This window comes from Arctopsyche grandis, chromosome 11, assembly GCF_051622035.1.
Source record: "Arctopsyche grandis isolate Sample6627 chromosome 11, ASM5162203v2, whole genome shotgun sequence".
In the NCBI taxonomy this organism is placed as follows: Eukaryota; Metazoa; Arthropoda; class Insecta; order Trichoptera; family Hydropsychidae; genus Arctopsyche; species Arctopsyche grandis.
This window is the reverse complement of record NC_135365.1, coordinates 17,747,724-17,766,163: the sequence shown is the minus strand read 5'-3', so window position 1 is coordinate 17,766,163 and position 18,440 is coordinate 17,747,724. Positions and strand designations below refer to the sequence as shown.

At 33.3% G+C, this 18,440-nt stretch overlaps 1 protein-coding gene across 1 annotated transcript in view; it reads right to left on the bottom strand.

Moving 5' to 3' along the window:
• Positions 1–18,440, bottom strand: part of LOC143918727 (phospholipid-transporting ATPase VD) — a 75,854-nt gene that overhangs the window by 6,513 nt on the left and 50,901 nt on the right. Inside the window, exons 3-6 of the mRNA XM_077440745.1 lie at positions 6,149–6,353; positions 1,972–2,164; positions 1,581–1,885; positions 10–1,496 (exon numbers count right to left, since the gene is read on the bottom strand). Coding sequence (XP_077296871.1) covers positions 10–1,496; positions 1,581–1,885; positions 1,972–2,164; positions 6,149–6,353 — 2,190 coding nt within the window. The remainder of the gene's footprint in view (positions 1–9; positions 1,497–1,580; positions 1,886–1,971; positions 2,165–6,148; positions 6,354–18,440) is intronic.

The following is an 18,440-nucleotide window of genomic DNA, read 5'->3' as shown; positions in this document are numbered from 1 at the left end:
ATTTACAACCTTATAGTAGACTCCGCCTGATCTTTACTTCTAGCCATCAATTTCAATAGCTCAACTTGAGATGAAAAGAGCTTTGCCGAATAAGCAACGTTAATAGCTGTCTCTGGCTTATCCCCAGTTAATACCCATACCATTATTCCGGCTTCTATCAATGCCGCTATTGTATGTGGTACTCCTTCCTGCAAGCGATCTTCAATTCCAGTAGCGCCTAGGAGAGTCAATTCGGTTTCTAAGACGTTATAGCATTCCCTAATCTTTTTTTCTCTATTATCTAAAGCTAATTCAGCTCTTTTAAGATCCTCAGCCCATTCTTCATATTGTTGAACGTCTATCGTACGTTTGGCCATTACTAATGTGCGTAAACCTTGTCTACCGTAAGCGTCCAGTTGCTGTTGTGTTCTCATCAAAGCAGCGCGTTCAGCTGAACCTTCCGGCGAAGGTGTCAATGCTGCTAAGATAGTCGTATCGGCACCTTTACAATATATAGTGATGACGGGCGAGTTTGGCAACCTTAGAACTACAGTCATACATTTTCGTGTGGAATCGAACGGTAGAATATTTAAAATAGGAACAGATACAAATTCGCCATCGGTGCTGATGATGACTTCTCGCGGCGATCTCTTTTCTAGTCTGCAATCGTATGTCATTGCCGCCTCAACGAGCGCCAACTCATCAGGACTTTCAGCCTCCAATATAGGTTTCTTCGACATGGATGTCATATCGGCCAGGTTAATTGAGCCCATAGAGTTTCTACCATTCTCAATTTTTCTTTTCCGATTGAATATGTTGAAGTTGGGTATTTGCAAAAGCCGCGGTCGTTCAGGTGGAGATGGTGGTATCGGTGGCAGCCCCGTTTGTGGACGGGGAGATGGAAGAGTGGATGGCGGTGGAGAGGGCGTAACAGATCTAGATTCAGCAAGCCGGGAATACTTCTCTGTAGTTAGAGGCAATTGTTTCGTCTTTATTTTAGTACCGTTGGCTACAAACTTAGGTGTTCTTAGAATAGGGGGTGATTCAACTATGCCGCTAGCATCCATTGTGTCGTGATGAGGTGTATGACTTACAACAACTGTATTGCACAAAGCCAAAACCAACAGAAATTCTCTAACACGCTGAGCATGGCTACCATCGGCGAAATTATCAGAGGCAAGTTCTTCCAAAATTTGAGGATTTGCAGATATTAACGTCGGCGATTCTGTCGCATTCAACATCGAACCCATCGGATGAGATTTAACCGGAGATGGATGGTTGTAATCAACGCCTGCAATAGTACATCTGCGAAACACCATTTTGTTCTCGGTCAAGGTTCCTGTTTTATCGCTGAAAATGTATTCCACTTGTCCCAATTCTTCTGTTATATTCAAAGCACGACATTCAATCCTCTTGTTCGTAGCGGGATCGTACAAATCAATGTTATTATGGATGTGATATATTTGAACGATTTTCGTCATTTCGATCGTCACATACAGAGACAATGGTATCATCACCTAAAATTACATTAAAAAAAATTTAATTTCTATATATAATAGTTATTGTATATGATGACTAGTTTAGTATAAACATATGCTTACTTGTAATATAATAACGAAGGTCCAAAAACTCAACAAGCCTTCATATGCAGGATCCCAAGCGTAAGGTATGTAAGGTGGCAATGGTCTTGCAATACCCAGAGTGTTACTAAGGAAAGGACTTGCCGATGGTGCAGATGGTGCAGGAGCGTGCTCATCGTACCAAAGTTTACATCCGACGGCTCCGATGCAACACATCACGAGCAGCATGAGCACACACCATATCACGTCCATATTCATTTGTCGTTCCAATCGTGATCGTTTGTAACGCGGTCCACCGTTATTCAGCATCGCCTTCGTCTCATGACCTAATTAAATTAACGTAATATGTAAAGAAAGGTTCACAACATACGTATAAGCATATGACGCAAATATATTTGAAAATGCTAGTTACCTGCATACACAACTATTCCTTCTACATAATCAGTGTTCTTTATCCTACATTCTCTTAAAAGTAAATTATCAGAGTTTAGCGGCACTCGTTTTCCATTTGGATGTACCACTGCTCCGTGAAATCTGTAGATTTTTGTAGACGGCGTATCTACTTCTACGGAACTGACGAATTTTCCAGCAGTAAAACTCGATTGCTGAAACAATAAAAAATAAATTATTCAAATTTGTTTTCCAATGTGAAATAAATCGAGCTTAATCACATCGTGACTGGTCGACACAAATCAAAGCATATCAAACAGACATTTTTCAAATTATATGTATTCGAGGTTGAATATTAGACATATAAATTGATTATTTCTACGGCATATAAGGCATGGGTGACCTGAAGTAGCCCCTATTATATTTTCATCAATTTTTTACGTTACATTTCTATGAAATACTTAATATGAATATAAATGTAGTTTTGCTGTAAGTAGTCAAAACATACGAGTAATATTTATGTATTTTGACAACTACGACTTAATGAATTTTTTTGTAGAACGTAATAAAGCAAACTTATAAATTTGGAAACACACTTTTTAGTCAGTTACTAAATACAAAAACGGTCGGTAACTAATCAAAAAAAAAAAAGGTCAGTAAGTATTAATAAGTGGTTAGTAAAAAAATAATTTTATTATACATATACTGAATTCTCTAATACTGGTATTTATTCAGCTTGAAGCCATTTTTTAACAATATTTCATGTATTTTTTACAAGAATGTTAAAATAACACAGTGGTTTGATTTCTGTTTTCATATTTTCCGATTATCTTAAAGACACATCATCGAACTGCTAATTGTTGCTATTTTGAATTACTAGCCCTTTTATATAAATTACTGTTAATTTAAATTAATTACAAACCGTTTAATTCATTAACCGACCAATGGATACAGACCATTTATAATACTAACTGATCATTTTGATATTACTAGCAGCTAATTGAAAGATCGTTTTTTGTAAATATATGGTAAATAACCATGTATTACTAAAATTTAGTGATAATGGTGTAGTATTTAGTTTTCTAACTTAGAAGAATGCATGCATGAAAGATTAGGTTGGCACGTTTGAGTAGATTGGTAACATATAATTTTCTGACCAAAAGGGGGAATAAGTAAATGACTATTTAAATACCGGCTAAATATAATAAATTAAATTAATTAAGATAAATTTTGTTGGTTGACAATAACAGCAACGACATAGTATTGTTAAATGTTATTGAATTTTATTTTGTTTTTATTTTGTAAACCGCATTCATGGAATTGCGACCAGTAATTTTATAATAATTTAAATATAAATTTATTAATTTATTTTATAAGTTCAAATTCAATTGTTGTTAATATTCACTTAATAATTGAACTCATAATTGTTAGAGAATTGTATGAATGAAAAATATAAATGATAAGAAAGATGTAGATTATATTTTATTAAACACCAAAAACCATAAAACACACAAAGAGTAATTCTACAAAATTGAATCCTATATAAGCAAAAAATATAAGGACCATATTCATATATAAATTTATACTTTTTAGAATTCAGTCTACATTGCATATCATAAATACGTGGTTAAAATCAAAAGACTTTTTCTCAATCTACATAAATCAAGGCCAAGACATAAAGAACAGGATGAACATAACGTAATAAATAAAGATATGAATTCAAAACTTGTCATCTATATAGATTTTTTCATGCACATAAAAAATGTCCTCTATACGTACAACCTTTTTGAATCGACTACTAATACACATAAAGAGGTGGTTTAAAAGCGATGCTACCATTTAGACATGACATATTACAAGCTTTACAGGTCCAACATGTTAAACAATGCCGAATCATACGAAATCCTCTGACCTTTACCAAACACAAACGACTGTGCAAAAACTTGCACTAAATGGATCGGCCGTCCTCGGAAATCTGGTACAAATTCGCCCAGATCCGATCACGATCAGAGGACAACCGAGTCACGACTTACACTCAACGGTGCATTTATTATCTCGAATTATAATCTAGAGTATAAATAATCCTTACATATGCAACGCCACACCATATAGCTGACAAGGCATTAGCAATTTTCATGTGTACGGCGAGTACGGGCACACTATCTACCCTAATGTGACCCATTTCGTTACTTTTAAAGTGGCACACAATCGGTACATTATTAAATATTCATAAGAGTGACCGCTGACACGCGATGCAAAAGCTCTGAATTTAAAGTGCACTCACAAAAATCAAACACGGACACCCAAATGTGAAGGTTACACATTATTTATATTATTATTAAAAATACATGTATTCACTGTTGACTAATTGATACGATCCTGCCCGTTTCCAAACAGATATCAATCAGACACGGATGTGAATGTCAGAATTTTTGAATACACGGTGTAAACGTCGCAAGTACAATATACACCTTGGCCCATATATATAATATTATGTATATGAATGTGACCGTTATTGTTTGATTTTTTTTTCAACTGCGATATAAGGGTTAAAATGAAAGAATGTCGCTGAAATGTGTTACACTGATGAATTCCGCTTGATGTGAATCATAATTACATGCTATATTATGAACAATGTAAATAAATTCAGTGCGATATACCTATTTTTATTCAGGCATTACGTAGTTACTTATCATATATATAATAGCGCTATTCTGTCTGTCTATCTACGATAACGCTCGCCATACTACAATAGTCGTTTCGATTCGATATACATATGTACGTCATAGTTAAACCACTTCCAAAACGTATATACGAATAGAATAACGAAAGAAAAAACTTCTATATATACTGATCACTACTAATGTTACCTCTAGGCTGAGAATTTATTTAATTAATTAACTATTTTTTCTATCGGTGTTTTATATTGTTTATATGTAGGTAGGTAGGTAGTTTTTATCTTTTTTTTTTCATATTATATTAAATAAAAATATTAAATTAAATATATTTAAAAGGTATTTGAAAAAAATTCGACCGCGTGCGGATCGAACCGACACATTTCTTTTATTTTTTTACTTTATCTATTTTTTATTTAATAACTTAATATCCCAACACCCATGCTATGATATTTCATCGGGTTACAACACTAGTCTTATATATAATAGCGCTATTCTGTGTGTCTGTGTGCGATAACGCTCGCCATACTATAATTAGTCACCGGACCCAGAAGGTGCCGCGTATTGTTCAAAGGTTGTAAATGCATTGTTAAAGGTTTGCCGAACCTTTTTTACAAAGGATTTACAACAATGGAACAATGGATAGCACTGTGACTATCCTACCTCTAACTATAATAGTCGTTTCGATTCGACATATGTACGTCTCAGCTAAAACACTGCCAACAAAACGTACGAACATAATAACAGATCAACAAAAATCTTCTATATATACTGTTTGCTACCAATGTTTTCTCTAGGGCAATAAGTCTCTGAGCATTTAGCGCCATCTATTGAAAAATTATTTAACTGCTTAATTTTTCTATTGGTGTTTTATATTGTTTATATGCTACATAGGTAGTTTTTTTTCATATTAAACAATTAAATATAAATATTAAATTAAATATATTTAGAATGTATTTGAAAAAAATACGACTGCGTGCGGATCAAACACAGGACTGACACATTTCTTTTAATTTTTTTTTTTAATTAATAGCTTAATATGCCATAACCCATGCGATGATATTTCATTGGGCGCAACACTAGTTAGTTTGAATAAAGCTGCTAAGTAATATTGTTTGTAAATAAATAAATAAATGGCCCACGTCAGGGATAACACTTTAGAAACATTACATTTAAAAGCTGTTGCCTTTGAGAGGTCAGTCACTTTGGGGAAGTACATATTATATAATAGAAAATAGATTTATAAATAAAACAGATAAAATCGATAGTAGCTCGTAATCCTTACCGAGGGGTAGTAAAACGAGCGATAAGATTAACTATAAAAGTTTATTACTATCCAATACTTTCAATATGACTAAAAGGTAATTTAACGTTTAACGCAAACTCCACCATTCGAAATTTCCATTTATGCGATACAAACATTCATATATATAATAAAATTTTATAACTTAATCAACCACAGTAGGAATTTTCCGCAGCAAACTGATGCAAATAAGGATGTGTAAAATATGAGACTTCAATTACCTTATCTTGGAATCCGGTTGCGACCTGTCTCGGCTTTAGATTGGACTCTCCGTCCAAATTGCACGTATCCAAGAAGCACAGGCCAGATGGATCTGAAGAGCGCAGCAAAACCACATCAGCCGGAACCACTTCATTGTTAGACAGATGGATGAGATCTCCGACTTGGAGATCCTTCCAGAGTACTTTTTTGTATCTGTCACATGATCTGAAACGAAAAAATCAATATTTAAAATGGTTGACATGAACATACATCAGTACATAAGTATATGGATCAACATATGCAACCACCCACAAATTAAGCTGTGAATTTAAAGATCCCAAGACCGGTCAAAATGTGACCTTTGGTACTACCGGTAGTACTGACATAATAATTTAAATTCTATGTTAGTTGATTTGTTTTGAATTTTGAAGAGAACGTTGTATCGCCTAGTTTGCATGGATTAGTCGAAGAAATAATCGACACTCAATATCATTTTTAACCTGCTATTCAAAGGAGCCGCAAAGTGTATCATAATTTTATAATCAAATCTAAAATATGACTATTTACGAATACATATGTATATTTATTTATAACTGACTGTCAACAATGGGAAGCCTATTTTTCCACTTGAAAATTATTTAAATACAGACAATATTTAAAATCCAAAACCATCCCTTCCATGAAAAAATTCTTCAAAGTAAGGAGCATGTAAAAATTTATTTCCTTTTTTTTGACATTGACTGATCGGTAATCCACGAGGTGTAGAAGGACTCTTCGCATTATTTTAAAATTCAGAAAGTAATTTTAAGTTACTGATTAAATAAATGAATTATTAACCTATAATTAAATAATTAATATTTTATTGCAAATTAATTAAATTTTAATGCACACACTGTTTAAATGAACAAATACCGGCATTAACGATAGCGTGATTTTTTTCGGTAGTGCCGGTATTGTAAATTTTCGGTATTTTTTGAATCCTTAATTGTGATCTTACTTATAAAATTTAATACGTAATTCAATACAATGCATTAATCATATCCAGATATTTATACTTAAGGCCTATTCATATTAGCACAGCATATACCGGCAACTGTAAGTAACCAACAAGTATTATTTGGTACAATCTACCTATATACATATATATGGACGCATATTATACATACATCATTTAATCAAGCACACTCGTCTAACAGATTTATCCAATGCGACGAGTGTGCTAAAAAGATTAAGAAAGGACAAAAGGAAAAAAGTACATGAAATACAAGTAAAAATACATAAATAAAGAAAATAAAAATAAATAAACATGACATAAAGAAAAATAAATAAACATTCTTAACAATTCTTAACTAATCAAACTAACTCAACCGTTCTAATTGGTCGCGACTTCCGTAACTTATGAAGTGGTGCAGATAATGACGAGAGATGTGACAAATGTCAATGGCATATGAGTACGTCTATGGATTATATGTATGTGTCCATATACTCATATAGAATATACCAAAGGATACTTTCCAGAAGTGCTGGATACGCAATGTACTAGTTTGAACCCTTAAACGGTTAAAAAATGAAAGAAATAGTTTGTGCTGAAATAAGCACGTTGATATTTGAAACGACCATTGATTGGTTAACATTGATCTGATTGTATTCGGTTGAGTAGTAATAAATAAAATGAAACAGAGTACAATTTTCCGATTTGATAACACGTATGTACGTACAAAATGCCTACGCATTTATTTAATGGTAGGGTACGATGTTATATTTAATGTCACGATACGATCAATTTGCAGAAATTGTATAGTAGTGCTACGTATGTATGTATGTATATAGTAAACATTAGTCGACGTATGAAATAACTGAAAATTAACGGGGATGAAACCGATAGAAACGTGACATTAGCAAAACGAGGGGCGGCCCATCAGACCTCAGTCACCCCAAAGGTCATCAATAATTCACGGTGGAAATCAATGAACGACCATCAATATTCTGTGAATGAAACTGTCGCCCGATGTGAATAATGTATGGGTTTTACACTGAAAATAGTCATCAATCAATAGAACTGTGTCCACGCTCATCGTTGGACATCGTAGTATTTGCACTCTACCCAGTGTGGACAAAGTATGTGCAATTGCATTGCAATAATAGAAAATGATACTTTGAAATAATGACTAAATACGAATGTACATTGAAAGAGTAATTACATAGTATGCACGCAGTATAAGTATATATGTACGTAAAGAATATTTTTTTAATCCACATTGGCTTTTCTGCACCCATGTGACGTTTTTTTTACGGGCCCGGCAAATAAAAAGAATGCCCCTCTCTAAAATAGCTCGCACGAAAGATTCGGTTTACGCCCGGCAAATCAAACGTCAAATGGGTTGCCAGTAACAAAAATAAAATTTGACAAAAATAAATACCGACCCTAACAATCTAGTCTTAAATGAATAGGGCCAACCCTAACTTAACCTAACCTAACCTAACGCTTAAATAAATAAGCGTTGGCTGCTAAGATATTACGATTACCCAGTGAAAATGTAACTGATTATGATTTCACTGAAACGTCAACGAACGCTGATTCTGTCGTGCGAACTATTTTAGAAATGTTAATTTGACATTACATAAATGTCGTTTTGACATTTGTCGTGTAATTTATTGTACAGCCGTGCCAAAAATATTATCCCTTTTTTTACTATATGAGCCGTTATATTTGAAAGAGGCACAAGTCCACTTTTCTTCATTTCGAGAAATATTTCGCAAAACATTAAATACTAGTGTTGTGCCCGTTAATTCAACGGGTGGTTTCGAAAAGGAATTGATACACGAATTAAAATAAAGTTACATATAAAGATAATGTAGGGTGATTTATAGGCACGCGCACGTATTAATAGTAAAATGTTGAGTGCACGCATTACACGATCGCCGATCCAACCCGTTCGAAATGATGAATGAATGTGTGTGTCTTCGTGGATGTGTATGTGTGTACGCTCCACGCAGCGCATCTGACGCTGACGTCACCAGTTGCATGGCCTGACGTCACTCGGCGCTCAATATCAGGAGCACATGTCAGTCGCTAAGGTCCCCACTTCCCCGCGTCTCTTCGACACGATCGCTCAACACGCCACATCCCTATAGCGGATGCTTAAAATGCACCCATTGGTCAGAATGTATCATCGTTGCTCTAATTGGTCAAGTGTTTTAGTCTACGTGGACCACTTCACGCTGATTGGTTGTGCGCCTCGTTCACGTGTATTTATTTTATTAAATATCTCTAGGCACAACATACATATACTCCTGGCATTCTAAAATTTGTTTTATTGAAATCTCCATCCACCACATACATACATACATACATCGCGTCCGTTTTTATATATATTATAATGTTTTGCGTTTAACAATATTGAAAATACTGGTGGCCTGTAATACGTATAATCTGCTTTTCCGAGATTCTTGATAAGTGATAACAATTGGTGAAGTAAGTCAAACAGAAATGGTGTTTTTGATGATGAAAATTTGATTTTCTCCACTTTCAAATATAGTGGTTTATATATTTAATTATGAGAAGTATCTTGATTTGAATATATGTACATATGTACATATAAATAAATAAAGGGTCTCTCAAATAAAATGCGACACCCACGGCAACCAATATTTTTAGTCCCCCCCCTACGGTCTTACAAACATTTGATGGTTGAATCATAAACTAAATATGAACACAATTGACAGATAAACTAATACACAAAACTGTCTGTCATAAAATAGCATGCTTTGTATGATTGAAGCAGAACGACTATTTTACAAATACTCGTACAGTAGAAGTAACACCAATTTTAGGAATACACATGATTTGTTTATGAAGCTAAAAGGCATATTAATTAAATAAGAATGAAAGCCATGAAGAATTGGTATACCTCGCATACGATAAGAAGTGAAGATCAGTGTGTTTTTGAAGTGAAGTGAGTGAGTGGCATTTATCCACGAATATACACGTGTCTATATGCGTGAGACTATGTATGCATGTATGTATATCGAAGTGTTTTGCAATAGTGCATTTACCTTTATCTTTTTATAGTCTGCATCTATTTAAAACCCATTTGATTCAGGTCAATAACTGCCAAGTATTCAAGACACGACTTCACGAATGCATTTCTTCTTCCTACTAGACTTAAAAAGAAAAAAAAAACCAACCAACTCGTCTTAGCATTGAACGTAATAGGAAATTAAATGCACCATTGCACTGATGTAAAAATGTTCAATTGGAAGTCAAGGTTTTCAACTTAATGATCCGTATAAATTTTATACTATAAAAGTAGTAGAGTCGATATATTATAAATGTGCCTGCAGTGCGATTTTGCAAGTTGAAATTTAGCGATTTATATGCAAATACATGTGTGCATAACAACGAAGGTTATGCATGTAATTCGTATGTAGGACACACAAAATAGGCAATTAATCGAAGAATAAGTTCATAAAAGAAAATTAAAATGTGCGAAAAATTACACTGCTAATAAAATTTAAAATGTGCTGAAGGCTACGTTAAAAAGGATCTGGTTCAGGTTTTGTGCGACTTTTATAACTAAATTTGCACGTTCGGGAAATGCTTCCGTTCGTTTATCATTGAAGAAATAAATGAAATGACAGTAACAAATTTAATTTGACGAGACGAATGAAACCTTAAAAGGTTTATGTGAAAGACGTGTCTTGTATTATATGTAATTTCTACATATAAAAAATGAAGTATTGAAATCGTGAAAAAAATGACTGATTTGTATTCAGTATTGATCATAGATGGCGTTTTTTTTTTTGTATATACATAGATACATTCTAATAATAAGTTCAAGACTTGTATAGCTTCTTTTTATGACCCTCCAAACTATAGATAAGGTAATTGAATACATCGGTTATATATTTTTAAATCTATAGAATATAATGTTAGAGCCAGGCCCGGCCCTAGAGTACATATATGGCGCCCCTAGGCAGATTGGTTTCAGCGCCCCCCCCCCCCTAAATTTAATTGAACCATCCAATTGAACAATAAATTTCATGAAAGTTCTTGAAATTTGAAGAAAAATATGTATATTAAGACAAAAACAAAAAAAAATCAAAATAGGCACGTTTTATGTATAAAAATTAATAAAATAAAATAAAATACGGATAACTATGAATAAATTCGGTAATGAAGACATTAATTTATATTCAAAAATTAATTGAAGAATTTTATAATGACATTTCTTCTTTCGAATATGATTGGTTAACATATTTAATTTCGTGAAGCAAATCGATCCCTGATATACATATATGAACATATACATACATGTGTTTCAGTGGTATTTTATATAAAATACAATTCCAAATTACCATTTGTACCGACGATAGTTTGCTGTTTTATTCGTAAGTCGTTGATATTTGACAGTCAACTTCCTGCGTTCCTCGTAAATTATAATATTTAACAATCAGTATTGTTACTTCGAGTAGAAAAATCATTTAAATTGAATATAGAATGTTTTATAAGTTCAAAGAAAGCCATTTTTTTTTCAATTTAATAATCAAAAAAAGAAAAATGGCGCCCTAGGCACCTGCTTAATCTGCTGCACCTTCAAGCCGGCCCTGGTTAGAGCAGCTTATATTGGTTCGAAAATCAAAGTTTAGCGTTCATTCTAGGGTTTTGACTCCTTGATGACCTAAAAGCAAACTAAAAAAAAAACTGTTTCCTGCGACATTGACCGTTTAAAATGACCCCAATGAGTCATTGATGAAATAGCCGAGTATCAGCTGACACTGCGACAGTGTTTTGATGAATGAAAATCGGAAAACGTTTAATGAAAATTATGATGACGGTGTTCGCGTGAAAGCGTTTTGGTGCCATCGATCTGAAAATATTTTGACGAATGTTGTGACATCATGGAAAACTTTCTAATAATTTATGATCCGACAGACGTAGACGACCAAGTTGGATTCTAAACGATTTATAAATATCACGATATAAACGAGTTTCCCTACCAGTGAGAATCCGAGCTAAGCTATAAACCATTTAATATAAATAAAAATTGTGCGAATTTAAAAGAAGTAAAAGGTCGTGAAATGTATGTATTTTTTTCTTAAGGTTATTAAATTACAGTGGAAAGTACTTGAAATACATCGTATTTTTATTAGTGCTAGATTTGTTTGTTACAATATGACTTACATATAGACAATTCTTATATAAAAAAGTATTATCTAATTTGATCTAAATAACACAATATGTATATAATAAGCCAGCAGTATAGCTCGGTGGTTGCGTTAATACTAACATGATCTCGATTGAATAGAATTTATTCGGAATATTTATGCAGTGCTGCTGGTCAGACTTGGATATTTGTGACTCAAAATCGATCATTTCCTATCAGTGTTTGCCAATTTGTCTGATTTGAATGTTGAAACGGTTCTTCATAATATTGGTAAAACTATTTGTATATGATTTCAAAATTATCATCTATAAATTAATAGCTGTACGAGTTACATAATTACATCGGTAACGTTCAGGGGCAACCCGTAATGACATCATGGGAAAAATATAAATAAAAAAATATGTATTATATGGTATTACGTATATATGGTATTAATGTCTAAATAGTTGGTATAATTTAAAAATGCACCGCAGTAGAAAAATGAAGTTAAATGTAATTAATTTTTGAATTAAATAGAAGGTATATTATTTCTATACGTATTGAGTTTCTGTTTTTCATATTTTTCAATCCATAGACTTTTAAGTGATGTTTAACGATCATAAGTTAAGTGCATTATATAATATTTTAGCAAATTTTCCTTCCAGTTCGATCGGTCAAACGTTTATCAATTACGATTTAACCTTGAATATATACTTTAATAAATTATGGCTTAACTAAAATATAATTGAATGAAAACAAGATTTCCGTCAACGGAACTTCATATCCTGAGTGGTCAGCGTATAATGCTAACAACTAAAATATCCAGAGTTCGAGCCCTGGTTTGACCTTGATTGAAATAAATGGGAGTGAAAAAAGTTACTTTTACCACTGCTCAATTGAGTTGTGAAGAGGCGGTAGCAAGGCGCGTTTAAATAGCTAGCTGTCATCGCTTTGATCAAGATTCCAATGTAATATTTAATGAGCTCGTTAATGATAAAATTCCCCTAGCTTCATGTTATTAACTAACATTAACTCGCTTCAATGTTAGCTTACCTATGTATATATGTTCGTAAAATATCAAAGCGATCCAAATAGTAGAAGTGCTTCAAAAAGCAGATCAAAAATTTTTGACGGGCAGAAATGTCACTGAACTAAGAGAGTGAATCTAATAAAAAGCTTATAATGAAAATAGTCATACGCTGTGTATATGCTATGCTGCTGGTCAGAATGGATATTTGTGACCCCAGGTCATTTGTTTCCTATCAAAGGAAACGATTATTTATCTGATTTAATTGTTGAAACGGTTCCTCATCAAATTGGCCACCTACCATTTTATTGTCACCTCTATTGAAAATAAAAATAAAACAAATGTAAAAGTTTAGCCATATGTGTCACTTTGAAGCAACCTGTATTGGCACCATGGTAAATATAATTAAAATAAAATAGAAGATGCTATACATTTTTCATTAACTGATTATAAATCACCAGGCCAACTGATAATTATTCATAAATATGATTTATCACAAATAAATGCAGTTCTACGTCATAATAAACCTACATATACATATACCCAGCAGTATGGCTCGGTGGTCAGTAGCACCGAGAGGTTCCGGGTTCGATACCCTTGCTAATGTTTAATACTGCTGGTTAGACTTGGATATTTGTGACTCCAGGTCGATCGTTTCTTATCAGAGTTTGCCAATTTATTTGATTTTCATTGAAACGGTTCCTCAAAATGGCAAAATAATTATCCTACCTGCTGTCACAACTACAATATGTAAAAATTTATTTACAAGTCTACATCCATAGATTTCTTAATGGTTTAATTAATTAATTGTTAATTTCGTGTTCTTCAGCCTCTCGAAATAGAGTGATTTATATAACAAAAATCTGTAATGTTTGTAATTAATTGTCTAGGAAGGCGCATTGGAGTCTACCTGTCAGGCCTTCCTAGGTAAAAAAAAATATGTACATATGTTAAAACACGATAGGGTATCCAGATAAAATTTGCATCGAAGGTGAAATAAAAATGGCCAACCAATAGTCGATTTCCTGCTGAAAAATGCCCAGTTGACAGGTTGAAACTCTCAAAATTAATATTTCAGAAGGTCCCCGCATACTAGTGGGCGAGGTCAGCATCGTAATACAAAAATCAAAACCCACCTTGAACTTCCTTCAAATCAGATCGCACGCTAATGACCCACCCGTTGGCCAACACACTTGAATATTTCATGAGGTGACAATGTGACAAAGAAGCCCTTCGATAAATAAATACTACCACTGTCTGAATGAGCTAGTACATATGTACATATAAATATGTATTCATACCATAATTCAAAAAAAATGTGCCCGAAAATGCGATCGAATTGATTGACACGTATCAAACAACGCTTCCATGAAACTCGTTTTTAAAAATCAAATCATTTTTACGACATATAAAAAGCTGTATAAAGAGTATAAACTTCTGATTCACGCTGTGCTAATGTCGCAAAAATCGATAAGGAAAAAGCATGTATTGGAGTCAATGTTGTAAATACCGCAAATAATTGGTGACGTATCATCAATGAAAATATGTACATTCGAATGATGACGCTAAAATCTTTAAATTCAAATTAACAGGGTGACTAACAGTTTCAAATTGGAAGGGACATTCCCTATACGTATATACATATAAGGTTTCATAGCCATCACATGTGACAAATTTACATATTATTATTATATCTTCATCATCATTCACGGCCATTCGCCACCACTAAGATGAATACTTCTCTTACATGCTAACACGCCATTTCATGTATTTGTCTCTGTGTTGGACAATTCTCTTCCATTTCCTCTATTTGTTTCTGTTTTGGGCAATTCTCTTCCATTTCATCTCATATTTTTTTTTGATTTCGTGTTCGTTCTTGTTTACTTTGTACGTGCAAAATTTACAACGTCTATCGGCGTTTTGCAGGCCCATGGACTTGTCAGCAAAACGCCGACCGGCGTTGGTTAGCATTCAAAGGGTTAACGCGCAGTGCTGGATAGTATAAATAAGCCTTAATACGTAAAAAATGATAAGGAAACAGGAAAGAGAAGTATTGTGTTCTTGTGGATGCTAAATTATTTCCGTCGTTGTAAAACGAAGAAAAAATCCGATAGATCAGTAGAGCATTACTTCAATGATTATTTGGAAAATCAATGAATTGCAAGCGATCGAAGGTCAAACTATCATTTTATCGTGTGCAATTTTATGCATTTATTTGTGAGCGAGCGATTGTTCACCTTCAATGCCTGTGAAGTTAATTGCACAGAAAAAAAATCAATTCAGTTCTAAATGTGTCGAATGATTCAATTTAGTCCTTCTTTGGAGAGCCGCTATGTTTACAAAACACCAGCACTGAAAGTTTTATTTGAATTTCAAAAATCTTACGTAAATAATCCAATATCTAGCATCATTGACGAGTAAATTAATCATCATTAGCATACACATTTCAAGCGATCGAGTACACATATGCGGTTGATCTCGTGTTATATTCGCTCAACGGAGGTCTATTGAAGTCAAGTGCGCGCGGCGGCGCAAGTAACCGATCATGGGTCGTTTATTTTTAAAAACACACCCACCACTCGACGGACAATCAGTACTATTACATCAGAAGAATCGCTGATGTAAACCGAGAAGAACAAGCAAGAAGGAAGGAGGAAAAAAAACACGGGAAAAACAATAAAAAGAGACAAATCTGCGAACGCTGCATACAAATAGCCTAATCCTTGAACTCGAGTAAATTTACAATAGTAGGTATTATACAAATGTCAAAATGACATAAATTTGATGAGTAACTGCTTACATATATATGTATATTAACATGAGATGTTTTCAGTTTGAAGCATATGGTAGCAAACTTAAAAAGTAAGAAGAGGTATGTAAAAAAGTGTTGACCTTATCTTGACTGCTTTCAAGGCATTTATGAATGTATAATAGTATAGAAATACGGATTTGATCCGATTTGAAATTCAGTTAAAAATAGTCATACACGTAACAAGTACCAATCGTTGTTTGAGATTTCCTTACGCAGCTATTTGATTTCATATGGCATTATTATAATTTTATTACGTAGATGTCGTGGGTTCAAATTCTGGTAAAAAAAATATATATTTGTCTTTTATTTGAGGAATTTTTTTTTGACTATATACATATGTATTTGAATTTGTATACAGAATTTTTCTATATATTTGAGGAATATAAGAAGTTTAAAAATGAAATTCGATAATGACGCACGCATACATAAACGTTCACACATACTGGCTATGAGAGTATTTTCGATACAAGTTTGAGCGCTCTTGTAGCGAAACTCACGCAAGACTTAAGTTCTACTTCCGGTTGTCGGATTTTGTTCAAATTTTTATTATTATTTAATTTCACTATAAATATTATAAGCATACAATATTAAGACAATTGAAATAATTTCAAAGGTCAAAATAAAATAATGAAAAATTGTTTTAAGAAAATTACTACTTCCGGTTTACAAATTCTAGCAAAATCCTCGAACTTTAAGAATACAAATACATATAATTTTCAGCTTGATAAATTCAGTGGTGTGGAAAAAATCGTATGGACACATAATTTTTTAATTTTCTAAGAGGAAAATCCCACTTTCAGTTTATTAAATGTAATTTTTTTTTATTATTTTCATTACATTGATACAAGGATTATATTTAAATGTTCTTGTGAAGAGTACACATTTATAAAGGGTCGAAAATAGTGGAAGAAAAATCGAACAAGAATAAACTGCCACTTCCGGTTGACGTATGTTTACTAAATTTTATATATAGGTTGGTATTAAGCTTAAACTTCTAGATATGAAATTTCAGTTCAATACATCAAAAGGTTTCTGAGAAAAACATAAAAAGCCTCAACTCTATAGAATAAAAGTACTACTTCCGGTTGAGGTAAAAGTATTTTAAAAATATAAGTGTATACAATTTATCATTTCTATTACATGTAAAAAAGTTTTAATCTGATTCGTTAAGAGATAATTGAATTCAAAAGTATAAGGGGAGGTCCCATTTCCGGTCAACTCAAAAATCGACCTAATGGAAAAAAATATCGGAAATGGAGTCAGCAGTCGTGTCTTTTTAACGACTCTACAGCCAACAGATGTCGCCAGAGTTTTGAATGCTGATTTTATAATGGATGCAGATTTTAATGAAGTACAATGGGGTCCGTAATTATACGCTTTCGGTTTCGGATTAATTTCCGATAGGTTGGAAAGTTTATAGGAGTGTGACCCGTCACCGTCATCGTCATCAGCGTCATAGTCCGTCGGCGAGATGAAAGTGGAAATCCTCGTTCATGGTCGGTTTGCATGTCGGGCTCACTATGACCTGGTTCCCCGTCGAACAATGGACAAATTTATTATGTAAAATGCTCTAGCATGCCACCCTTGTCTCTATTCGTAAGATTTGTGTCGATTTGTTTCGTCATTACATATAAATACAAAATATGTGCACTCTGGAAGGCATTAAAATCCAAAGGGTTAATGATGAAAATTCCATAGCGTGATCGATTTATAATTTAGTGTTTGTATTGATATTGCACACGTCGTTTGTTGTAGGGATAGATTGCGGTAATCGAATAAGTATCGATTTTCGCATAATTGTTTTATCATGTTGATTCTGAAAATGATCAGTTTATTATACCCAAGCTAGCTGGCTGCTATTATTAGTGACCCACCTAACAATATTTATCGAATAGAAAATATAAGGAATTTCAATACTTCAGTCGAGCTGAATTTCAGAACTTCAGTTCGTCAAAATCATCAAAAATTCGGCAACATTTAGCTGTATATCAAACTATTGACTACCCATTCATTATTATCACAAATTTAGTTCTACTGTACATTATACATATGTATGTATGTATGTACATATTTGTTTTTTGTTAAAACCATGTGTGAATACTTTTCACGCCTTTTCAACCAGTCCTTTATCCAGCGTTTATGCTAAGAACGTTTATGTAAGAACACACTCAAAAGTGCGGCACGGGATGCGCTCGAAGTTTTCAGCTGTGATGGGCGTATCCTCTTGTCATTGAAAATTCGTACGATCTTATTATTTCTACAAGTTTCTCCTATGTTTCTTCAAATATGGAAATCACCGTTATCGATCACTGTCAAACTTATGGCTA